Raw genomic sequence first — 27,276 nt, 5'->3', positions numbered from 1 at the left:
TGATCCTTTAAAGTTGTTTTGTCATTTTACACCCCACGGAAACCTTTAGGGAGGGCATGGCGATTGTGAATATGACAGCTCCGAAGATGTCTTAGGCTTTGCATAGCACCAAAATGGCAGCCATATGAGGTTTTTTTCAGGTTCCAATTGTGGATGGAGTCAGGCCAACCATTTAACCGATGGGTGGATAGGACAGACGAACAAGCATGTTATTATATACATATCATACCCACTATTACGGTGTGGTACAATACCCAAACTATTATAATACGAGCAGGGACCCATGGAAATTCCACGTTGCTCACATGAAATGGGACCTCAAGTCCTCAACTCTCCCAATCCACCCCTTCCACAAACTCCATGTCTTCAACCTCCATGTCCCAACCCTAAAGCATCAATCCCCTGATCACTCCAGGCCTGCAAGCACCATCCTCACTTGTCATGGTCACATGGTCGCTTGTCCAACTCACAATCCCACGAGATATAAGGAAAATTCAAGTGACCATGAGCAGATCATGGTTGCCTGTGCAACTCAAAATCTCACAAGATATGCAGAAAAGAAATGTGACAATAAACGACCCGAAACCAATGATCTTCTTCCTGATACCTAACATATATATATATATATATATATATATATATATATATATATATATATATATATATATATATATATATATATATATCTATATATAAACACACACCATGAAAAGTAAATAATGACCTGTCTCAAACAAAGACCTTTGATAACATGGGTTTAAGGCCTGTTTGAGAGAATATTATTATATTATTATAAATTATGTTATTATAATATTGAAGTTTTCACAGTATTAAAAAGAACAATCAAAATACGTTACATTGGATTTCCAATTTTTCTGTAACTAAAAATCCTTACGTGTTGAGTTAATTCTGATTTTGGATTCAAAATCAGCATACTCAAATTAGTCTAAAATCAGAAAACTCAAATTCGTCTAAAATCAGAATACTCAAATTAGTCTAAAATCAGCATACTCAAATTAGTCTAAAATCAGAGTTCTCAAATTAGTCTAAAATCAGAAGACTCAAATTAGTCTAAAATCAGAATACTCAAATTTGTCCAAAATCAGCATACTCAAATTAGTCTAAAATCAGCATACTCAAATTAGTCTAAAATCAGAATACTCAAATTAGTCTAAAATCAGCATACTCAAATTAGTCTAAAATCATAATACTTAAATTAGTCTAAAATCAGCATACTCAAATTAGTCAAAAATCAGCATACTCAAATTAGTCTAAAATCAGAATACTCAAATTAGTCTAACATCAGAAAACTCAAATTAGTCTAACATCAGAAAACTCAAATTAGTCTAAAATCAGCAAACTCAAATTAGTCTAAAATCAGCATACTCAAATTAGTCAAATCAGAATACTCAAATTAGTCTAAAATCAGAATACTCAAATTCGTCTAAAATCAGCATACGCAAATTAGTCTAAAATCAGAATACTCAAATTAGTCTAAAATCAGAATACTCAAATTAGTCTAAAATCAGAAGACTCAAATTGCCTAAAATCAGCATACTCAAATTAGTCTAAAATCAGCAGATTCAAATTAGTCTAAAATCAGAATACTCAAATTAGTCTAAAATCAGCATACTCAAATTATTCTAAAATCAGAATACTCAAATTAGTCTAAAATCAGCATACTCAAATTAGTCTAAAATCAGCAGATTCAAATTAGTCTAAAATCAGAATACTCAAATTAGTCTAAAATCAGCATACTCAAATTTGTCTAAAATCAGAATACTCAAATTAGTTTAAAATCAGAATACTCAAGTTAGTCTAAAATCAGCATACTCAAATTAGTCTAAAATCAGCATCCTCAAATTAGTCTAAAATCAGAATACTCAAATTAGTCTAAAATCAGAAAACTCAAATTAGTCTAAAATCAGCAAACTCAAATTAGTCTAAAATCAGCATACTCAAATTATTCTGAAATCAGAATACTCAAATTAGTCTAAAATCAGCATACTCAAATTAGTCTAAAATCAGCAGATTCAAATTAGTCTAAAATCAGAATACTCAAATTAGTCTAAAATCAGCATACTCAAATTTGTCTAAAATCAGAATACTCAAATTAGTTTAAAATCAGAATACTCAAGTTAGTCTAAAATCAGCATACTCAAATTAGTCTAAAATCAGCATCCTCAAATTAGTCTAAAATCAGAATACTCAAATTAGTCTAAAATCAGAAAACTCAAATTAGTCTAAAATCAGCAAACTCAAATTAGTCTAAAATCAGCATACTCAAATTAGTCAAATCAGAATACTCAAATTAGTCTAAAATCAGAATACTCAAATTCGTCTAAAATCAGCATACGCAAATTAGTCTAAAATCAGAATACTCAAATTAGTCTAAAATCAGAATACTCAAATTAGTCTAAAATCAGAAGACTCAAATTCGTCTAAAATCAGCATACTCAAATTAGTCTAAAATCAGCAGATTCAAATTAGTCTAAAATCAGAATACTCAAATTAGTCTAAAATCAGCATACTCAAATTATTCTAAAATCAGAATACTCAAATTAGTCTAAAATCAGAATACTCAAATTAGTCTAAAATCAGCATACTCAAATTTGTCTAAAATCAGAATACTCAAATTAGTTTAAAATCAGAATACTCAAGTTAGTCTAAAATCAGCATACTCAAATTAGTCTAAAATCAGCATCCTCAAATTAGTCTAAAATCAGAATACTCAAATTAGTCTAAAATCAGAATACTCAAATTAGTCGAAGACACGTAGCACCTTTACCTCAGTAGCATATTTGTTGTTGTCCACTGAAATCGGACTCACAAAAATTAAGAAATACGAGAAATATCTATGAAAGCGAGGAGTTGAGTTCCTATAATATCCTCTTTGTACAATTATCAAGCAGCGGCAGTCGATATAACACACACACACACACACACACACACACACACACACACACACACACACACACACACACACACACACACACACACACACACACACACACACACACACACACACACACACACACACACACACCAACACACACAACCTCAAACACAAACACAAACACAAACACACACACACACGGTTGCTGAAAACATAATAAAAATAGAAATTATGGCAAGAAAGATAAAAGATTAAAATAAAATAAATACTATGACGAAGTTAACAAAGGGAGAAAACGAAACCAGTTGCAAGAAAACAACTCGAAGAGATACTGCCATGACCTAAGGAAATAAATGCAAGATGCAACAAGCCCCCCTGAAAAGGATAGACTTGAAAACTTTTGGAAAGGAATCTATGAAGACCCTATTAAAAACAGATGAGGACAAAAAATATTAAAAAACAACTTGCAAAAATGCAAAAACTTAAAAAAACTTGGGCTCGGATGGAGTTCCAAATTTCTGGCTAAAGCAGCTCGATGCTCTCCACATTCATTACGCTTGAGCTTTCAACAAACTTATCCAAGGGGAGGAGGCCTTGGATGAGTAGCTCACAGAGGGTAACACCTTCCTCATCCCAACATCTGAAGAAACGCAACAACCTCACAAGTATAGACCAATAACATGTCTACCAACAACGTACTAACTTCTGACGAGAATCATCACAGAAATGATGTACCACCACCTAACGCAACAAGGACGCCAAAATTAAGAACAAAATGGATGTAAATGAGGATGCTATGGAGCAATAAACCACCGGATACTAAACAAGGCCAGACTCGAAAATTATAATACGAGAAGAACCAAATTGTCCACAGCATGGACAGACGACAAAAAAAACTTTTGATAGTGTCCTACATTCATGGATGATAAAATACTTCCAATTTTACAAGATGAACCCCCAAATAATCAAACTGATAGAGAAAGCAATGGAGCTCTGGAATACCACATTGATATTACAGTACTCAGAAAGGAAGATCGAAGCATCAGGGGCGAAGTTGCGTCGCGTGATCTTCCAGTGGTTCAGCCTTTCACCCCTCATGTTTTTCTTGGCCCTGGACCCACTGAGCATCCTCATTAATGAGCAAGAACATGGATATACCCTGATGTCAAATACACAAGAAAGGTGACATATCTACTGTACATGAATGATTTAATACACTGCACCAAACGACAAAAATTTGTTAAAACACCTGAAATTAGTAGAAACGTTCTCCAACAACATTCAAGTGGAATTTGGCCTCGATAAGTGTGCCAAGTGCACATTCGTACATGGTAAATCAACAAGAATGGACAACATGAAAATCGACCAAGGTACAGCAACACAGGAACGAGACAACGAAGCATCATACAAATACTTGAGTAGAAGAGGGTCACCAAATTTGTCACAAACAAATGTGCAAAACAATTGCCAAGGAATTGCATAGAACGAGGCTGATCCTGAATACATATCTCACCCTAAGAAACATCAACCAACTAGCAAAACCAGTATTCCTGTGCAGCTGCGGAATATTATACTGGCCACAAACGGAAATCAACAACTAATGTATCGAAGCAAGGAAACTCCTCACCATCGACAAAATGTTCTTCAAACATCAGTGCATCCTGAGAATGTATCTGCCGAGAGGAGAAGGAGGTAGCGGCCTGATGGAACTCAACCAAGTGCACAGAATTACATCTGTCGGACTGGCTGAATACGTGGAAAGTTCAACAGACTACGGAATCCAATTTGTCTGGAAACATGAAGACTGCAAGCCAGGGAAGGCATCCCTAAACCAACATGGCATAAATTTTCCATAGATTGGTGAAAATAGAAGATGCCACACATGGAACCGAAACAGCAACAGATATAGCCTTATTGATTGCAAAAAAGACGAAAGAAAAATTTAAAGCGAAAATCAACAGATATACATCGACAACTGGGAGAAAGACAAAAGAGCAGGAAGATTAAAAAAAGAGTTGGACAGATTGGTCATAGACAAAGAATGCTCATTGGAAAGGCTAAGAAAATGTCAGCTCAACTGGGATGGAGAACAAATCATTATTAATGCCCAAGACCAAAGACACTACATGAATGGCTTTGAGAAAATGACAGGACTGAGTTAATCAGACAAGTATAGTTTCTGCAGGGTAGAAACAGAAAGCATGAGCCACCTCCTCTCGGGTCAACTGTACACACAGAGGCACAACAAGGTTTGTAAAGTAATCCAATGACAGTAAGCACATCTGCAAAAACTTCAATATCCCAGTCTCAGAAAACTCATGGAAACATGAACCAAAAGTGATAATTTTAAACAAGAAAATAATGGTCACATACGATCTTATGATCCCATCGAGCATGAACATAGAAAACAAAGCATTGCGACTGGATATAGTACTAAGGCTTTGTTGTTTTTCAAATGGCATTGCTAATTGAAATGACAGTACCCAGCGATTTTGGTCGAAACAACGCAAAAATCAAGAGAATTGCCAAATATCAAGACCTCAAAAATGAAGTGAAAAGATACTTCGAGACTTGGGAGGACTCCGTTCCACCTTCTGAAACACGCATATGGAGATAACAACCAACAACACACACATGAACGGATGCTTCTCCTCGTACCAATATATACAGATATCTAGTATAACTTCCCTTGTGCCCCTGTAACCAAACTAAAAATACATTTATAATGACACTCATGGCCCACACAACTCGCACTCTCCCTCGGTCCCCCAAACAGGATTAATAGTAAAGATCATAATTTTAAATTTACCCTGTGAATCACAAGCTACAGATATGACCTTCCTATCAACGAAGCCAGACACGGTGTTTCCATCTGGGAAGTCCACCTGAGTGCTGGGAATGACGGTATCATTTTTTGAATTGCCAACAGCCATTAAATAAATCACCAAGCTTGCCATGTTCACATGGGGTAATTCTGCAATGCTCGAAGTCTACTCACTGGCAGTGATGGTCAAAGGTTTGCGTGGAACGTGCTCGTCTACCTCCCTTCGGGCCTCGCAATGGTCCACGTCCAAGATATCATCTTTTTGGACAAGTTAATCAGAAAGTTCTCAAACTCTTTCGTTGTGCAGAGGGACAGCCCTTTCTCTCATGTGCTTTTCCAAGTATTTTGGGGTTATTTTAGAAGCTTTGTCAGACATTTTAGCTTACAATCCTTATCTCACACATGCGATATGAAACGACAAAATGACTAAACGTCATTCAGGTGGATAGCAGTCCAGTGGGATGTTACCTTTCATTACTCTATAAGTGTGTCAGTGTGTGAGTCAAAGATGTTTAATCACTTAATTGGAATTTCTACGTTTAATGGTAACTAGCAAAAGTACTCGTCGATCTGTTGACGGATTTAATCAAAAGACAACATGTTGTACTTCACAAATATTCTGCTCTGTTCACCCTATCATTTGTCCGCGGTCATCTTCCTTCTGCTTGGAAGCCAGCCAACGTCACGGTTATCAACCATCCTTGCCGCTTATATATGGCGTGAGCAAAAATCACTTCCACTTCGGTGTGAAGCTCATTAGTGGTTGCTTTGGTTGAACTTCTGCTTAAAATGAGTGAAATGAAACAATTTGAAAATTTCAAATTGTTCTCAATCAGATTTCAACATCACCGTTTCATCACTCAGATGTTTCGCTCTCATACGAGCCTCGACAATGTATCCAAAAAAAATATGTAATGCAGATTAATTATCAAGTTGTTTAAACTTTCTTTATGTAAGAAGATGATTTGTAATACCAGATATCACCAGGGGCGCTACACGATAAATATTTACATTGAGAGAATTGGACTCTTCCTCCCACCCTGAACCTAGCCAGATACGCTACTCAGACAGAAGCTATACTTGGGGCACCTTTAGGCAATATGCAAAATTTGGTTGGATTTGGTGAAGTAGTTCTTTAGTTTTTGAAGCATATATAAATAAACAAACAAATAAACATGGATTAAGCTTTATGTACAGTATAATAGATTATCATAATTACAATCACCATAATTATCACTATTATTCTTAACATTGTTTTCCCACAGGAGTACGATGAGCTATCAGCAAGTTTGGATGGCCATCTTCGAAGTCTGGCCAAAAAGGTGAACAACGTGGCACGAGCTCCAAAACATCGGGATCTTGTGATGCAAGCTGAGGAGCATGCGCACAACCTCACCCAGCTCGCTGGAAGCCTCGCACAGTGAGTACAGCCCATGGAACGATCTCTGTGTTGACTGCTGTGACACCACATTATAAATGTCTATGTCACCCATGAGGTTTGCATGTTATGGATGTGCCCACTTGTGTTTGGTTGTGCAGGTTTGTTCATGATGACGAGCATAACGGTTTCACCCAGAGAGCCATTAATGCATCGACTGTGTATGAAGAAATCATCAAACACCTGCAGAAAGCAGAGTCTTTGGCAAACACCTCTTTCATTGTGGCTGAAAGGGCTCATGAGGTACCGTAATTGGCTCATGTGTAGTTAGAGGACCCATTTTGTTGAATAATGTTGAAACCAATGGTGTTAAAACGCACTCGAGCACACACGTCATCTGATTAGACTTTGAAGGTGAAATATGCCTATCCCCCAGGATCTGCACTTATGCCTACATTTTATTTTTGCTTTTTCACATCATTCAAGTACTTCATATATTTTATCCATTCATCTTGGAGTTGTATGAAATGATGTGACTCGCAAAATTATACCCACAGGTCTCTTGAGGGTTAAAGTTTTTCATTTGTTCCAGATGTACATTTTGTGTTGTAATATTTTTGATTTGTCTTTCTTCTGTTTCCTTAGTTTATTAGTTATTCTATCGCGTTAACGAAAATGACACAGACATTACCTTGGAAGATTATCCCATTGGGATTTTGCGGTGCTCCTCCTCTGTTCGAATCTGATCGTGGCAGCACAAACGTTAATAGTTTTTTTTAAAACACAAACTATCGGCTGTTTAAAGTTTTTATCACTTTACACTTGCTCACATGTAAACTCTTCTCTCCTTTAATAAGTAACAGATGCAGCACCATCTCATGTCATCCACCATCCCTACTTGTGATCCTTTCTACACCCATTAACCTCCATAAGCTAACCCTCTTACTTTATACTGTGTTTTCTCTCCTCTTTTTATGTTTATTCATCCCCTTGCTTGTTTTGTCCACCTGCGGCCTTTACTGCACCACTATCAGTTTGTTGCCTTTTTACCCTCTGTGATCTTGCTCTTCCATGAGCCTTGTTCTTGTAAATAAAAATAATTGAAAATGTACACTATTCTCCAACAAGAAAACTCATTCGCATGAAACATAAGCAGAATATGAAAGCAAGAGCAGTATCGACCACAGTTTGTAAATTCACAAATTATAAGCAAAAATTAATTATATACAGGGTGACCCACAAAAAACAGAACCCACCTTTTACCGAACATCTTTCGTCTTAATAATGACAAGCTCTTGTGTTTTTTTCAAGCGATCAAAGAATAGTGCACCACAAGACAGACGATGAAAGTTGGCAACGATTCTTCCCTTTCTAAAGAGAACATGGAAGACATTCTACAAGAACTCCTACAAGAAGACTGAAATCGAGCTTAAATGTGCGTTTGGAACTTACACTGCGTCCTGCAAGTCGCAGATATTTACCTGGGTCAAAAGGTATGCAGAAAAAGGCGCTGTCACAAATCTCAGCAGTAAGTGTTGGAGGACCAACACATTCGGACATCCTCAAGATGTGAGATCTCCTGAAAACATCGACCATATTCGTGACTCAGTGAGAAGAGACTCAAAGAAGTCTCTCAGACGTCGGGGTCAACAGCTTGAAATTTCACATGAAACGGTGAGAAGGATTCTCATCCATGATGTGAAACTGTGTCCACACAGAATTCAGATTAAACACAAACTGACTGCAGCTGATATGCAGAAAAGAGTGACAATGTTTCAGTGGTTGGCAGATGAGATCGAAGAAAGGCCGAATTTCCTCAACAATGTCTAGTTTTCTGATGAGACCTATTTCCTTATTTATGGTGCTGTCATCGATGTCGGTCGGTGCTGTCGGTGCTGTCGGTGCTGGCCTACTCAAGGTCATCTTTGCCAAAAGCTGTGCTATTTGAATGATAAATGAGGATTCTCTGTGAAATAGGATGGGTTCTGGTTTTTTGAGGTCATCCTATAAACCACTGTTGTGCATAATATTACCACCATTTCAAAATACACCTTTTCCTAATTTTTCTACCCCACCAGTTTTGGCCTTTCTCGCTGCCAAACCAGTGACATCATCATCGGTGGTGTTAAAGCTGCGTGTGGACGACTTTTTTTTTTCCTCCTTCGAGGAACGATGGTCCGTGTCGGTATAAACTTAAGTGGGAGAACCTCCTTGTTCTGTTGTCTGTAAAGCCAGACATTGGGAGACGATGTACCGTCATGAATATCCACCATTTGTTAGATTGAACGTAAAATGGGTTTCTGATGCAGTTGGTATGTGAACACGAGTTGGTTCTGCTTCTAAACATCGCTGTAAAGAACGACCTAAAATCACTTGATTACTCCCAATGATGGACCATTTGGCTCTGAAGGAGGAGCTCCAGACTTGCTGTTGATGAAAGCTATTCGACCCCTGACTGTGAGCAAGTTGATCAAAGAAAAGCAAAGGAGTAAGCTCTGATTTTTCTTGCATGTGTTGTTAAATGAAGTGATAGTTTTTTGTTGTTGTTGTTGTTGTTGTTGTTGTTGTTGTTATTCTTTGCTTTTACGCTTTAAACTATAGGATGTTCTGGATTCCAACCTGGAGTTACGAGCGAGCGAATCACAGCAAAAGAGTCAGAGTTTGCTGGATGACTCTCAAGAAGCAAAAAATAATTTCTCAGGTAGGTGTTTATGTTTCATCATCCTGTTGATAAACGAATCAGTTGTGGGTCGGTGTGGGTCAAATCACCCAATCACCAGTGCAGTCTCTTCTCTTACTCATGCCCCTCATGCATCAGCAGCAGAGTCTGTTGCACTTCCACTCAGTGGGTAGCAAAGTCGGTTGAAGTTTCACTCGCTGGGTAGCACATGTGATGGGTAGCTCATGAAGTTGCACCTTCGCCTGCCTAATAGGACATCTCAAGCACAGCCACATCGTTTATCAACGAAGTTCGCCAAATGTGCGCAGCTCCCAAAGTGAAATTTGCACGCCTTTGTTTCGGCCGTTTCATGCTGTTGGATGATTTTGCGATCAGTTGAGCAGTTCACACATGGTAAATGCTTCAGGTGTTTATTAACCTGTTTGGATGTGGGACTCATGTTGTGAATGAGTCATTCCTCTTCATCTGGTCTGTTTTCGTTACCAACATTGTTCCCAAGAATGTACGATTATACCGACTTGATAATGTACCAGCCTCTCAGCTATCTCCTTTTGAGCTGGATCTTCTACGACTACTTTAATATCCACAATTGATTTCACCTTGTTGTGGGCTCAGCAAAGAGGGAAATTTGTGATAAATTCTTTCGCAAACTGACTGGCTAGGCCTCACATTCGACTGCAGGTGATTTGTGCAGGAATTTGTAACTTGTTCAGGGTGTCGGCGATAACTCCCCCACTCTTCATGAAAGATACCATTGGATCTTGAATGTCCACCTACTCAAGTCAGCAGACAGGAAACCCAGCTTAACATCTCCACTGAGTGCTGGCATAACTGGTGACATAACACCCGGCATGTGAAGCACTAATCTGACCATTTATTGTCAGGTGGGGAGTCTGACTCAGACTAGACAGCTCAAAGGTAAGTAATTTGTGTCTGCACCATCCTGATACACCATTCCAGAATGACGGTTTGCATATTTAAGTCCATTGGCAGCGTGTTGTGGATGTTGAATATATGTACAGTGTTTCGCGAAGATCAGGTGAGTTATTGCCGGCATCCTGAACAAACTACAAATTCCTACCCAAACCAACTGCGGTTGAACGTGACGCCTGACCAGTCAGTTTGCAAAAGACTTAATCCCAAACTTCCCTCTCTGCTGACCCTAAAACAAATTGCAGTTAATTAATTGAGCCCATTAAAGAAGTCGTAGTCATTCTGGTGGTGTTCTATAAGGTGCTGTTGCATTGTGTTTCAAGCTGTCCTTCAGAGGGGACATAAAGCTGACTGCCTTTTCTGGTACTCTGACTTGATGAATCCCACTGTAGTTTTTTTCCCCCCACTTGAATGGGCATTGAGGCCGCAGTCAATTTCCACGTTCACTAACTGAGTTCAGTTTATAGAGAGAGCACACCAATTATGTATACCTGGTAGGGAACTGCTACATCAGTGTCATGATGCTCCATGAAGGGTGAGAATGAAGCAATAATCATTTGAGAGGTTGGATAGTGCTCTAAAAGGCCGTACTGACTTCACATATTCAAAAGTTTTAATAAACATTCTGCTGACATATTGCAGACTTGGTGCCGAAGAAGGACAGATTGCAGAACATTGTGAACAAGGCAATGGCACAGAAAGATCGACTGAACAACAGCCTGAGCCTTCTTATGAAGGACCTCGAGGAGCTTGAAATAGGTATTTAATATTGTGAATAGTAAATGACTCTGAGCCAGTAAGCTAATAAGGAAGCAGATGCCTCAGTGGTTCAGTTGTTCTCCAATGGAAATTGGAAACGCAGACCTCAATATATTTCATTGACATAGACAACACACATGCTCAGGATTACCTGTAACATACTTGTCATATGGCGCAGGTAATGTTACCGAGTTGCTGAACCGCTCTGTAGCAGCATCGAGGGAGGCCCAGGCGATAGCACAAGAGTTGCAGGAAGCCATTGTTCCCATGAAGGAGAACATGACGGAATGGCAAAAACGTCTCGGCGATGCTCCGGCGGATGGACGGGCATACCGTGATGCCCTAATCAGTGCAAACCGCACAAGTAAGTGGCCATTTTGAATTCGAACGTGTGATTGTATGATTGTGGATATTTTCAAATTGTGAGGAAACTCCATCACGGGTCACCACATGCACATGGCGCAAATGCTCGCACAATATCGCCGAAACATTTTACTTGCTTGTTCTACAAAAATACTCTCAAGAAATAGTAAAAAAAATTACGGAATTTATTATTTGTAAAACGGGCACGGACCCAGGAGAAAGAAAGATGGAGGTGGAGCTGGTGTGATTGGGAGGCTAATGATGAGGGGAGGAAGAGGGGGGGAGTTAACAGTTGGGGTGTGGGGAGGATGAGGGATACTTAATTTAAATATCTGTGCAATGACAGAGATGTTTGTCTGTCTGTCTGTGTCACCATTTTTCTCAGAGATGACTGAGCAAATCTTCATCAAACTTTCAGATGGACATCAGTGAGTGTTTTCAGCAAAAAGGAAGTTGTAATTTTTTGGATTTACTTTTTTTTGAATCGCTCGATTGTGCATAATTATTTGTAGCTTTGTGAAAGGTAATATTAAATGATCACCGCCACCATTCCTTAGTAGGTGGAGGTAGAGAAGTGGTTTAGGCACCCACAAAAAAAGAACAAAACAAAATTTGCTTTCTTCAAAATGCCAACAGGATTAGAACAGCACTGGGCAATGCTGCGTAGCCAGCCCAGGTAGTTTGTTATCAATGGATTATCCTCTTGGCCACATTCTTACTCCAACTAGAATTGTTGAAGACATATTGGAAACAAATGGTTCATGTGTTCTCATATTTATAGATTTCACCAAAGCTTTGGACACAGATGTTCAAAATATTAAATCGAGCACAGATGTTCAAAATACTAATTACTTTTGGAATTATGGACAAAATCATTAAAGTTGTAGCTATTATGTATGAAAAGAATCAGCATTGGTGAGATCATGAGATGGGGATTTGAAGCCATTTGAAATCAAAGCAGGAGTACTTGAAGGAGACACATCTGTTCCTTATTTATCCGTTATTGTGCTCAACGATATAGTGAGGAGGGCGGTGGAGGACCACATCATGCATGGTTTGATCATTGTAAGATAAAAAGCAGAAAACATCCAAAAAGACAAATTATACATTTCGATTTTGTAGATGACATTTCTCTTTGTGACATTTCGCAAAAATAATCTTTTCTAAATAATGTTTTGATAGAGCCAGCAAAGGTTGGATTACATATGATTAATGAAAAGACCAAACATATATTCTTATACTCGAACACGGAACATTCATTGAAAATAAAGTCATTTACTCTTTCTAAATTGGCTCCATGGATTAAATGTCTTGGCTCGTGAATAAAGTCTGCATTAGGATGGAACAAGTATTGTCAACATGTCCAAAAATGGATAGAATATGGAAATGTAAAAGAAATTAAACTGGAAAGAAAAAATAATCATCTTTAAAAGCATAATTTTAAATGATGGTTTTCGACCGAGCCTTCTTTTTACCATAAAGCTCAAAATCCAATTGGATGGATGTTATACAGGATGTCTTGGAAGAGTTCTAAATGTATCTGGGAAAGACCACATTACAAACCAAAAAGAGAAATCAGAGATTGCGGACTCTCTCCAGGACTTGTTTTGTGTGGAAAATAAACAGAAGGATTTGCAAAGTTAAAGGTCATTGATCACAAATGAAAGATCTAAATGGTCTAAAGGGCAAAGGTCTAAAGATGTAAAGGTCTGGAAAAGTCTTAAGATCTAAAAGGGTTGAAAGTGTCTCAAGGGTATTAAAAGGTGTGAAGGTAAAAAGGGTATAAAGGGGTTGAGGGGGTATATATGGTCTCTTGGTCTAAATGGATTTAAAGTGTCTGAAGGGTATTAAAAGGTTTTGAAGGGGTCGAAAATATATAGGGGGTTTAAAGTGTCGAAAAGGTCTTAAAAAGTTGAAAAAGGTCTAAGGGATCCGAAGGGTATAAAGGGGTCTGAAGGGTCAAAAGGTGTAAATTTCCTCCAAGAAGAAACGCTCCAACACTATGTAATTGATGCACAGCTATACTAAATAAATGTCAGGGTGTGTGTGTGTGTGTGTGTGTGTGTGTGTGTGTGTGTGTGTGTGTGTGTGTGTGTGTGTGTGTCTCCTCCATAACTCCAAAACCATGAAACCTCACAGTCTGAAACTTTGCATGCACACCAAGAAAACTCCAAGGAAGTGCAAAAGTGAAAATTGGGTGTTTGGGTTAATTAAAACACCCCTTTTGAAGATCATTTATGGCCTAATTTAATTATGTCCTTTATCGGATACTTCCTCGGCCACCTCGCTCTTTGGGGTCTTAAGGCGTATCCTAGGTAACTTCACTGGGGGCTGGAGCTGCCATGTGTTTTGGCCTGCTCAACCATGCTGTTACTTTGAACAGGCCGCAACGATTTCTTCATGATAAAGTTTTTTTTTTTCACTTTCTTGACTCATATTATCAAATGCCTGTTCATCATATCCACAAATTGCTGGCTATATTGCAATGCTTATAAACGCCCGGAGACGGCAGCGATCGTTGCTTTATTTCATTTTTGCACATGCGATCACTGTTAGAATCTCTTAAATGAAGTATAATTACAAAATGTAAGGCCCAGAATCAAACTTATAAGCAGTGTTGACACCTTAAAAAAAGTGCCAATTTGTCCAATTCAGACATAGTTGACATTTCAGGCATCTCCCGAGTCCAGGAGGTGTATGTTCAATATGACGGTTCGGTGATTGCTTATCGCGTGCCAAGCTAGCCGTTTCTTATCAACCATTTCATTGGAGTGCTTAAGCCACTTGGAAAGCATTCGACAATATTTACACTGTCACTGAATACTGTACTTTAGGTCAGGTATGGGAGCATACGCCAGAGCAGCGCTTTGCTGCATCCACTTTAAGCCAGTATACCAGGGGCCTCTGTCTGGCCATCCCCCAGGCAGATGCCTGGCCCATCCCCATCTCTTTGAGATGCTGATCAACCTGCTGCAACCACGAGGCACATGGTCGGCAGATTGTCCTCCACTCACGAGGCTCCCTCGCTGCGAGAATCGGGTGAGGAGGATCAGTGTCAGGAAAACGAGCCACATGTCCATACAGTGGCAGCTGATGCTCATGGACCATGCAGGTAACACATCTCATTTGAGTCTCTCTCAGCAACCACTCGTTGGATACAAAGTCCAACCAGCTATAGCAAAGGATTCTCCGAAGAGACCTGGTACCAAAGGAATGAAGTGTCTGTCTTAGATCTCTGGTCAGAGGCCAAGCCTCACATCCATAGATCAGACTGGAAGCACCAAGGACCTGAAAACTCAGACTTTCGTCCTCCTGCACAGGTACCGGCAGTGCCATACCCCATGAACCAGTGAATCCATGACTCCCCAGGTCCGACCCAGATGTCTATTGACCTCTGGCACACAGCCAGCAGAGACATGAATATCACTGCTAGGGTAAGTGAATCTCTCTGAGACCTCAACATCCTCGCCACAAACAGACACAGACAAGATAGCAACATCCAAGATGTTATTGAAAGTCTGGATCTTAGTTTTGATGCAGGAAACCTGTAATCCCAGCGGCTCTGACTCCTCGTTCAGCACCTCGAGGGCAGCCAAAAGGATCTCCAGAGTCTCCGCAAAGATGACTGCATCATCTGCGAAATCAAGGTCAGAGATCTTGACATTCCAAAATGATGCACCGCAATTTGGTCTTTCCGAAATCCTCCCTAGAATCCAGTCCCTACGAGTGCTGAAAAGTGTGGGGGCCAGTACACACCCCTGACAAACTGCAGTATCAACTGGAAATAAGTCAGAGATGGTACCACCACATTTCACAGCACTCTCTATGCCAGAGTATAGTTCAGACATCAGTTTTATCAATTTTGGTAGCACCTCACAAAGACCGAGATTCCTCCAGATGGCATCCTGATTCACTGAATGAAACGCTTTGCAGAGATCAACATAGGCTGCAAGTAGCCCATGCCAAAACACTCATCTGCATTCGGTAAGGACCTGAAGGGCAAGGATACAGTCAATCATTGACCTCCTTGGTGTAAAGAATGACTGCTTTGGACGTTGCTGCTCAAGCAAATGGTGACAACCCCGATCAAGAATTATCCGAGCAAAGACCTTGCCCGGCATTGAGAGCAGAGTCATCCCTCAGTCGTTGTTGCAATCCTGGCGATCACCCTTCCCTTTCCAGAGAGGGACAACAAGGCCCCTCTTCCAGTCAGTTGGGATGATGCCTGTGTTCCAGGCAGAGCACAGAACTGCATGCAACGACACGAGTACAGCATTTCCACCAGCCTTGAGAAGTTCAGCATGGATGCCAGATCCCAGAAGCTTTACCCCATTTCAACTGGTTCACCACAGCCTGTGTTTCCATCACAGGTGAAGGTGAATCACAGTTGATTGGAGGGTCAGCAATAGGGATAGTAACACCCCTGACATCCAACTTGACAGCTGGTGGATCAGCCTGGTACAGCCGCTCAAATTAACTGGCCCAGCAGGCCTTCACTTCGGACCCCACTGTCAAGAGCCCACCACCCTCTGCTGTTACTGCAGTACACCGTTGGATGGGCTTGTAGGAATGCAAAGTGTGAATTCCCCTGTAAGCAGAACGAGAATCACTTGATCACAGGTTATGCTGTACCCCCTCAAAGATTCCTCCTTTGCCACACCGCCAGCATTGGAATACGAAGTCCAGCGATGAGCCTGTGGGTGCTGAAACCATGAAACAGCCACCCTCAGTCCATGACATCTTGCAAGGTCAAGGAACTTTGTGCTATTTTGGTTCACAGTTCTAGACCCATGGGGACCAACACATGTCTCATAACCATCCCTATCAGTTCCAGTCGATGCAATGAAATCCCCCAAAACTAGAAGTGTTTCACCTGGGGCAATGATCAACCACAGACTCGATCTTGGCAAAAAATGCGTCCTTCATGGTGAGATCACTTGCCTCAGTCGGAGCATATGCAGGGACCTGGGAAATGACACTCAAGGAGTGACGAATCCTTAGTCTCATCATACGCTCGTTGACCGGTGTTACCTCAATTATCATTGGAGTCAGCTTATTGGATACAGCTACAGTAACTCCTTGGGCATGGTAACCATCAGAGCGACCAGACCAATAGTAGGTGTCACCATCAACCATTATCTCGCCACTATCTGGTCTCCGAACCTCAGAGTGTGCTGCAATACCGATGTTCAAATACTTGAGCTCAGGTGATAACAAAGACAGGTGATCATCCTCTCTCCGGGATAGGACATTCCAGGCACCCACACAAAGGGACTGCCTAAAGTTAACCGAAGGAGACCGCTGTCTGGTGGATGACACCTCAGCACCACCCCAATACACACGACCGCAATCTGACCCGGGAAGGTAACCCCGTGGTTTTCCTCCTATCATCTAAGAGTGGGGTCCGAAGGCTTTGCCCCAAACCCATCATTCGGTGAGCTGCCCTGTGGAGGGCAGCTGTATCGGTACTCCCACGGAGTGGGTTTTCAATTTTCTTTGTGTTTTTCTGATGCAGAATGAAGGGTTTTACAGTGACTGGAATGCAAATCCTGCCACTATCCTCCTAAAAAAAAAAGTAACCCAACTGCAGGAGAATGTCCACAGATACAGTTGGGCCCTAGATATGGATGGTCGTTGGCTCACAAGGAGCTCCTCTGCCCTTTTAGAGGTTTTGTTGTTAATCCTGCTGGGTGTCCACATCATACACCCTCCTTACCGGAAAACGTGGTGGGGGAGATTGGTTTGTTTGCTGACAACCCAACCATGAAACAGGTTAGTACAGGTTGACATGATACCTGGAGCAAGCCACAGACCTGATCTGACCTGACAATCCCACACACCCCTCCACAACCCCCATCAACCATCACACCCACACAATACCACCACACCCACACCCCCTCCTCCCTTCACTGGGGTGGGACATTGACATGCTGCAAACATGATGGTAGGACATGGCACAGATACAAATGGCATCCAGGGAAAGTATGAAACAGGATGATCCCTTAACATGTAAGACACCTGGTCAGCTTGCGACGGTGGGACAAAGCATTCATCACCAATTTTGTCTGTGGCGCCTGTGCTGTCAGGCAATGATGGATATTTCTGTTGGAATCATATACTTACCGATTTATAAATTAACACAAAATCCCTCCTTTATAAATGGCTAATTCAATGAAAAATCAAAAATTATACCAATATGTAGTGACCATGTGACCATGGTTGTCATCTTTATGAACACTTCTACTTTCTTCCTCTGAATCTCTTGCACAAAGCTCAAAACTACATGGCTCCACGATTCCCTCGAAAGTGTTTCGATCACAAATTTTGTCTCAAACCATTCCATTAAAATCCCATTGATCAGTTTCAACATTCTGAGAACCATCAGTCGCAAATGACGGTGGAATCAGCATCTGAATCTGAGCTCGTCATGCACTGTTTCTCGATGTAAAACCGCCGATCAGATCAATATGGCTTCCAGATGTGACGTCGCTGGCAAAATCGAAATTTGACACCTCGGGCTCTTTTCGACACTTTGTAATTGGCAAAAAAAAATTCAATTTTTTCCCCCCTTCAAATTAGACCGTGATTAATAATTCTCACTGGTTTCAGGGGAAAAAAACCCCATTGTGTTTGGGTTCCCCTTTTAAAACAGTAAGTTTCCTGTTTGGAATAATTTTCAATTTCGTTTGACTCCCAGGCAGGTAAACAGAGTAAGAGAGACTTATTTAAATTAAATGTTACATTTTGAACACGAATCGGAACATGAATAGGAAGACAAGTTTGCCGCTTTTTTTCTGAACTTTGGCTTTGAATTCGTGCTGTGACTGCATTTCCACAAAGAAGAGTGAGATGATATTTTTACTCTGTCTATCTGCCTGGCAGTCAAACAAATTGAAAATCATTCCAAACAGATTATTGTTTTTAAGGATTTTATAAAGGACACAAACAACAAGCACGAATAACTAATGCAATGCGTTCGATCGGGTGATGTAAAATGGCGGTAAAATGTGGAACTTATTTATCCGCCTTTAAACCTCTTTAAACCTTTATATAAATTGAATTATATGCTTGAACACTGTAGAACACAAATCGCCTTCATAATACTTCCAAGAGCCATGCAGTATATCGATATATAGCATGAGAGGACGTGGCATGTGAGTGGGTGCAATATCGGGGTGAAGAAAAGGGCGCCGATGTGGCTACATTCAATGCAGACTAATTCTGCGTTCTATGATGATCAATAAATCCTCCACCTTCTAAACTGTGAGTCAACATAGAGTTATTGCAGTGTATAAAGGTGGTGTATAACACTGTTTCAGTTGTGCTCAACTTCCGGACTTTCCTTAATCTTTAAAATCATTAATTTATTAAAATTGAGGTATATACCTTAACACTGTGTGGGGTATCGTATTCTATGAACTATATTTACCCTTGGGTATTGCATTTGGGTCTGTTTGTTTGTTTGGCTGTTTGTTTGTCTGTTTGTTGGCGAACACATTTTTGTTAGTCATAGTTTAGACTAACATTTTTGTTAGACGTCATAGGTCACGTGGTGTGGCAGCCATGTTGGAAAAACGGAAAAAAATTTGGACCTCTGTATCTCTGAAACCACACCAAGGAAAAAATTGAAAGTTGGTAAATGGCAAGTACCTCATTGGGAATGTGTGATTTTTTTTGAAATGACATCATAGGTGCCTTCGTTATGATGTCATAATTGTATATGTAGAACACTACGTGTGATCAGTATGAACATTTTTGAGGGTCATCTTGGGATAAAATGGTCCACAGAAAAAAATTGATGACGCCATTGGTCACTTGATTTGGCAGCCATGTTGTGTTTTTTTTTTTTTAAACGTTCAAAAACATGTGTAAAAACATAAAAACATTCAAAAATCCTCTTCTCTGAAGTAGCTGAATAGATCGAGGTAAAACTTCACACATATGACTGCCTATCTATGAGGAACAATAGGTTCACACAAATGATGTTATCGGTCACATGGTTTGGCAGCTACATTGGATTTACCCTAAAAGCCATAAAAAAAGATCTTCTCCAGAATGGCTGGACAGATTGAGGGGAAACTTCACACACGTTCCCCAAGCCTTGGGTGTTCAAGTTTGTTAAGGAATAATTGATTGGTCACATGGTTTGGCAGCCATATTGAATTGTAGAAAAATATTAAATATTGTTTTCTCAGGAACCGCTTAATCAATCGATGTGAAACTTCACAATTATGATCTGGTGGTGATGGGGAACACAAGTTTTAAATTTCAACTTGATCGGACAGATGGTACGGCAGCCAGAATCATCAAATTTTTTGATCTGTGTTCTTTTTTATTTATATTTTTTTGAATAAGGCTCACTCTGCTGTGTCTGGATGGGTTTGAGGGGAGAGGAATAGCAGTTGAAACCAGATTCCTATACAGGTTCCTCCTGATGACTTAATCTTTTCTTTTTGCTTGTTTGGGTTCCTTGACTCCATGCAGGACTGTACCTATTTGGTCTTCCATTTGATTTGAATTGAATTTATTTTTAATCCCGTTCTAAATTCAATTGAATAAAAATATAAAACTTCATGGGTCAGGGTCAGGTGTCCAATCAAAGCGGGGTTGCATCAAAGTGGGACGTCTTGGTACCCGGTCATCACAGCCAGTAGTTATAAAGTGGGAGTTCTAGTTATGTCTCTTATTTATTACGTTACACACCAGGACACAAACACCACACAAAATAAGTCCTGGCAAGGGTCTGCAATCTCTGATTGCTCTTTTTCTTGGTTTTGGATGTAATCACCACTCTTAAGATGCTGTGCCACCACTGCAACAAACTAGATAAGGTGGAAGAGCTTTGGAAGAGAGGAGTGACAGGAAGGAATGAAAGCAAGAAAAACACTAACTCATTTTCTTCAGTGAGGATTTTAACGATCCATGTACCACTTGTTTTACTCACCACAACTGCAACCATTATTTCAACCACAATAGTCCAATGTTTTCTCACCAGTTCAAGCTCTTGTTATCTCAGTGAATTTGACTTTGTATGATCGTGTTACTGTGCTTTTCGGGTGGCTTTTGGAGTCCATATCTTGTTTCCTCTGATGGTTAATGGTTGTTCCAATGTGGTCATATTCACATTAATTATTTTGCCCAATGTGTATCACATGTCTTCCACAGTTACACAATTGACCGAGACAGTTCCGCTACTTTACAACAAGCTGAAACAGCTGCAACAGCGCATTCCGGTGCAAAGCATCGCAAACAACATCACGCGCATCCAGGATCTGATTGCTCAAGCACGCGACGCTGCAAATCGGGTGTGCACTTAATTGACCGCCATCGGATTCTGAAACGTCCCTGTGGTTGTGTGATTCGTCTTGCTGTCGCCACGAGAGTGTGCAGTGATGTTTTTTTTAAACTTAACTATCCTTTTCAGTCGTATGGGGAGGTTAAGTGAAAAACCAAAGTGCTAAGTTACCACAGTTCGGGTGTGAGGAAATTATTCACACAGACAGAGCAAATGACACAATAATAGTAGGGGAAACTTCCCAGTATCCATGACAAGATTCTGGGGAGCTTGTTTTTTTAATGTTTTTTCTGTATACAATGTCAATGCTCGTATAAGAGCTAACACGCAGAACGTATACCAATCGGAGCAGGAGACAAGAGGGGTGGGAGAGGGAAGCACTAAACAGTGGGGAGCAGACACATTAGGAGATCTGTGGAAGGGAGAGGGATGGGGTGGGGTACATGGGGTAAACAAGATGGACACTACAGGGAATTTCAGGAAGGAAAGCAGGGAATTTGAAAGACATGGGTTTGGGGTGGATCAACGGGGGTAGAAAAGATCATGGTTTTGAATGGGTGAGATATGAGGTGGTGGTGAACAGCTGTTTTGAACACATGGAAGGAACAGTGGGATTGAAGAATGGAGTCATCACTGTTTGGACGGTACAACACACATATAAACATGATGTGGGAGCGGAGGGAAGCCGTAGCCAGATGTATTCCTGAGGGTGTGGAGGAATGAGGGCATTGCACGGAGAGTGAAGAATACAGTTTTTGACAAAGAGAGCAACTCCGCCACCAGGACGAGGAACAAGTTTATCATATCGGAGGAGAGAGTAACTTGGGAGAGAAACTAAGGCATCAGAGACATCTTGAAGGAGGAAAGTTTCTGTTAAACAGATTATGTCTGGTTTGTCAGTTGCAACCTGTATAGAGAGATCTGTCGGGATAGAGCGATGGCCCTGGATGTTTGAGGTCCACACTGTTAAGGAAGAGGGCGGAGGGGGAGGGGAGGGGGAAGTAAGATGAGGAAGGAGAGGAAATGTATGGGAGAGTTGTTGACGGTTTGTAGGAGATTGCAGATGAGCTAGGCAAGAGGGCCAGATAGGGAGGATGACAAAAGGCGAGGTGGTGATGGGATGAGGCACAATGGGAGGTGGAGATTGCAGCAGGTGGAGGAATGAGATGGAAGAGAGACAGCAGGAGAAGGAGGCAGTTTGGTGGATTTGAGGGGGGAAATTAGAAGGGGAGGATTGAGGGGGTAGATTTGAGGGAGAAGGGTGAGGGTGAGAATTGAGGGAGAAAGGTGTGAGGGGAGCTTTTAAGAAAGGTGAGGAGGAGGCTTGGAGGGGAAAGAGAGTGAAGTTTGCTTTGAAGAAGGAGGAGGTGGCTGATTGGAGAGGGAGGAGTGACAGGGTAGCTTTGAGAGGAAGGGGAGACGATGAGAGCAGGCATGGCCATGGGAGAGGTGTGAGAAGGGAGAGGTGGGGAGAGGGGAATAATGAGAGTGTGGAGTGAAATGGTGAAGATAGGAGCAAGTGGGAGGGGAGGAACAATATTTGAGAAGGTGTGATGTAAGGAAAGACAGAGTGTGTTTGAGATTTTGAGGAGTCTACTGATTGAGAGATTGATATCTGTTAGGTTCGGATCGGAGCCCACAGATGTTTGAACACCAAATCGTTTGGGATACCAGAGGAGAAGCTGTTCGTAAAGCAGACAGTAGAGGTGCTCAGAGAGGATGTAGGAAGAGGGGGAAGATGGGAGTGGGAAACTCTTTACAAACAAGATAGCAATATGATGGCAACCTTCAAATAGAGAGAATATGAGGAGTAATAACAAATAGTGATAAAATGTGAGGTATGTAGAGCCCTGAAGAAAGCTGGCGAATTGAGAATCACCAGATGCCAATGAAATTACAACGCAACTCTTTAAGGACAGTGGGGATGACGCAATCAACATTTCAACAGGTATCTGCACACAGATCTGGAGCAGGATTGTGTGGCCGAAGGGTGGAAGCAGTCAGTCTACATAGCATTGCCAAAGAGAGGGGATGCACAAGAATGTTCAAATAACAGAACCATTGCCTTGATTTCACATGCCAGAAGGATATTACTAAAGATCATTCAACACAGAAGAGAAGACTTCATGAAGAGAGAAATTCCCGTTGAGCAAGCAGGCTTCAGAAGAAGAGGGACTGGTGATGAAATCACAAATCTCATTTGGATCATGGGAAAAATAAGGGAGTATCAAAGGAAGGTGTGTGTGTGTGTGTGTGTGTGTGTGTGTGTGTGTGTGTGTGTGTGTGTGTGTGTGTTTTACAGATTACCAGATGACCCGTGAACCTGTTGGGTTCCCGTTGTGACAGCGGCTGATTAAAAAAATATCATTTGAAAAAAAAGATAGCTCCAGCGAACTATACCGCGGAGGTTGTTTGAATTGATCAAATTCTCCCGAAGAGTACTTGACTGAATCGGGAATTGATGTTTTAATTTTTTTCGTTGCCCAATTTTTGCGCTATCGTGTCCCGTTTTGGCTGTATTTTGGGAACATACATACATACATACAAATATACAAGATGAGAGTTTTAGTCTCTCTATCGAGAGACACAGCCTGTGGCTGCTGGTTGCATCATTGGTTGGGACGCGGCTATGCCGCTGATGCAGTGTCCCCCTTACCAGTACACTGGTGCTCATTTTGCCGACCTCAGAAGGATGACAGGCTGAGTCAACCTCCTGGTGTGTTTTAATTCAGTGGCCAACGGGGCTTGAACTCAGGACCCTAGGATCCCAAGCCGCCACCCTAACCACTAGGCCAACACCAGGCTTAGAGTTTTAGTAATATATATATATATATATATATATATATATATATATATATATATATATATATATATATATATATATATATATATATATATCGATAATCAAAGGTTTGATTTTGTTGATCATGAATTGATGTGGATTATGCTGGAAAATGGGGATGTTGGAGCATGTGATATATCTTATAACAAAAACCTGTACACTGAGCAACAAGCTACAATGAAAAGAGAGTGTGGAGAGACAGGATGGTTTGGAATCAAAAAAGGAGTCAGACAATGGGGTTCATTGTCTCCCTTACTTCTTCAATCTGTATCGTCAGTCCATCATGAGGAAATCAAACTGTGATGCCGAAGATGCTGGAGTCGGGATTGGAGGAAGATGTATCAACAACCTCGGGTATACTGATGCTACCACTGTTGGTGGAAAGTAAAGAGGACTTGATAGAACTGCTGCACACAGTGAAGAAGGAAAGTGAAAAAGCTCTTCATTTAAACCTAAAAAATATTCAAAATTTTCAACTGAGAAGATCAACGTGTTCAGATTGGGTGACGGTCACGTGGAAACAGTGGAAAGTTTAATCTTCCTGGGTTCTAAGATTAAAGTGAGTGGAGCAAGTGGATGGGGAAATTGGTTCATGGTTCGTGTTGGGAAGAGTGGCAATATCAGGATTGAAAAGGAAATGAAAAGACGAAGATGTGACAAAACAAACCAAGAGGAGGCTGGTGGAATGATCTGGTAATTTCCCATTGGAATGTATGGATGTGAATCATAGACAGTGAGAAAGGAAGAAAGGAAGAAGATTGACAGTTTTTAAATATGGTGATGGAGACGAAAGTTAAATATTCCATGGACTCCAAGAAGAACGGACAAATCCGTTCTTGAAGAAATTAGACCACCGTGGACATCAGAAGCATTGATAATAAAACAGAAACTGTCATGCTTTGGACACATCATGTGTGCAGAAAACCAAAGTCTGGAGAAGTCATCCATGCTGGATATGGTTACGGAAAGAAGAGGAAGAGATGGACCTTGTATGTGCCTGATGAATTGGGTAAAGGCTGCAACCAAGCTGTCCTTGCGAGGGCTTTGGAAATCAGTGTAGGATGAAGATGATTGGAGATATATAAACTCGTTTACAAATCTCTGAGTCCAGCAATAAATTGATTCAATTAGATTTCCGGCCTTGACCTTGTTACGGCAACGCTCCCAGATGGCATCAGCGCCCTTTTTCTCAAATCTTGATCCACCAATCTTGCCCCCTTCTATCTGCCTGCCGTATTCAGTTTGACCTTATCCTTTGGCCGCCTCCCTGTCCACAAGTTGGGTGCAAAATCAGACCCCACCAACTGTAGAACGGTGAGTTTGCTTCCGATTGCAAGTGAAGTCATGGAATCCACCATTACTTCCAATGTCAAGTCTTTCCTGTTTTTGAACAATCTAATCTCCATCCATCAGTTTGGATTCCCTCTCGGTTACTCAACTCTGGATATGCTTTTCTCCTCTGTTGTGGAATTTTGTTTTAAACCGACTCGGTGTAAATCCTATTTACATTATTGTCTCTTTAAACACCCAAATCAGCCACTGTCCACAAGGAAAAGTACATTTCGTCAGAGAACATTTATTTTGTGGTACCACGGAGTTCAAAACGCTGAGATGTAAAACATCCGCAATGATTTATATCTATATACTTTGAAGGGAGTGGAGGGGTCTGATAAGCATTAGGTAAAATAATTCAAAAATGCAATACGTGTCCACTATGTGGAAAGAGAATGACATAATCATGGAAAAAGTTGCAGTGTTATCAACCAGGTCACCTTGTTTCATCCTTGGTGAGAATTAAATAAAATATTAAAAGCAGGACAAGGGAGTACAGGATAAGACATGAGGTTATTGGTTTTACAAAGAAATGAATATAGAAGGCAGTGAGTACAGTAAAATAAAAGGCAACTTGTTTAAAGAGGAATATTCCCCATCACCTCCTCTCTCAGCAACAGTTGGAGGCCCTCAATCTCAAGCAAACGGTTAGGACCATCTCCCTGGACATAGCTTGGGCATTCAACAAAGTCTGGCATCCTGTTTTGCTTGCCATACTCTCTGCCTGTAGTGTCGTAAGATCCCTGTGTCGTAAGAGGCGACCAGGGTTGCGTCAGGAAGGGCATCCGGCGTAAAACATGTGCCAAATCACTATGCGGATCATACGGATGATCCGCTGTGGCGACCCCGAACGGGAGCAGCCGAAAGAAGAAGAAGAAGAAGAAGACTCTCTGCCTGTAGTATAGAAAGTCACATTCATTCATACCTTCCTCCACTCAGGAAATCAATGTATTGCCATTAGTGGAACCTTCTCCTTCCCTCTGGCAATGGAAGCTCGAGCTCCCCAAAGCAGTGTTTTGGGCTCTGTCTCCTTCATTATCAATACTAGTAATAATCGTCCACACCCATCTTTGACCATGTTGTAGAATGTCGGCCAAAGCCCTCACTTTTTTTTCTTCTGCCATCTCTTTTTCACCTTTATACGCTTTTAAATTTGTTTTCTCCATAACCGCCCAAAACTTTCAACATCGGAGCACCTAAGCATGGAGAATTCTTTTTCAACAATGTTACATGTTGATTGGATGGAAAATATCAGTAGATGATGAAATGGAAAAAAAAATATTATGATGGGATGGAATATCCAAAAAGTCTGTTTTCTGTGGGCATGGGTTGCAGGGTATTTCGCGTATCAGGAATAAACGACCTCACTTTGCTCGGCTTCAGTCAAATTATTGGCCTCTTTGATGTTCTGGAAAACTTCGTCCTTTTTTCAGACAACTCCAAATTGTGTTGTCCAGCACCCATCCCTCTGCTTGGCAGGAAGCAACTACGTCTCTCTCTGCTCATCTGGAAATTATTACACTTTGGTCTGATAAATGGAACATATCCTTCAATTCGGGTAAATCCCACAATCTCACTTTCGCTTCAGAACAATCGTCAAATGAATCCACCTTTCTATTTACTTCGTCATCCACTGAAAGAGGTTCGGTGTCTTGACCTTCTGTGTCTCACCATCAGCCACAACCTCTCCTCGGCCAAACACGTAGCAAAGGTGACCTCCAAAGTCAGCCACAGATTTGGCATCCTTTGTCGAAACAAATTATTACTTGTCTACAAGGCCTTTGTCTACAAGGCTACTGTGAGTTGCTACTCACAGTCTACAAGGCCTTTGTCCACAGCTCAATGGAGTACTACTGCTCTCCACTAAGGTCTGGCATTCCAGGAATTGAAAGTTCTCAAAATTTTTGGAATCTCCACTGATGAGGCTCTCACATTTCACATGGTCTGTTGCTTTTGCATTTCAGCCAGGTCAGT

At 40.9% G+C, this 27,276-nt stretch overlaps 1 protein-coding gene across 1 annotated transcript in view; it reads left to right on the top strand.

Moving 5' to 3' along the window:
- The window catches only part of LAMA5 (laminin subunit alpha 5), a 406,222-nt gene that overhangs the window by 324,942 nt on the left and 54,004 nt on the right, over window positions 1–27,276 (top strand). The window contains exons 54-59 of the mRNA XM_085862975.1: window positions 6,986–7,140; window positions 7,260–7,401; window positions 9,700–9,799; window positions 11,354–11,470; window positions 11,649–11,834; window positions 20,999–21,138. Coding sequence (XP_085719101.1) covers window positions 6,986–7,140; window positions 7,260–7,401; window positions 9,700–9,799; window positions 11,354–11,470; window positions 11,649–11,834; window positions 20,999–21,138 — 840 coding nt within the window. The remainder of the gene's footprint in view (window positions 1–6,985; window positions 7,141–7,259; window positions 7,402–9,699; window positions 9,800–11,353; window positions 11,471–11,648; window positions 11,835–20,998; window positions 21,139–27,276) is intronic.

The sequence above is a fragment of the Eptatretus burgeri genome, chromosome 17 (assembly GCF_056783735.1).
Source record: "Eptatretus burgeri isolate ZD-2024b chromosome 17, Ebu_testis_v1, whole genome shotgun sequence".
Taxonomy (NCBI): Eukaryota; Metazoa; Chordata; class Myxini; order Myxiniformes; family Myxinidae; genus Eptatretus; species Eptatretus burgeri.
The sequence above is the reverse complement of the archived record's forward strand: the minus strand, read 5'-3'. Positions and strand labels throughout refer to the sequence as shown.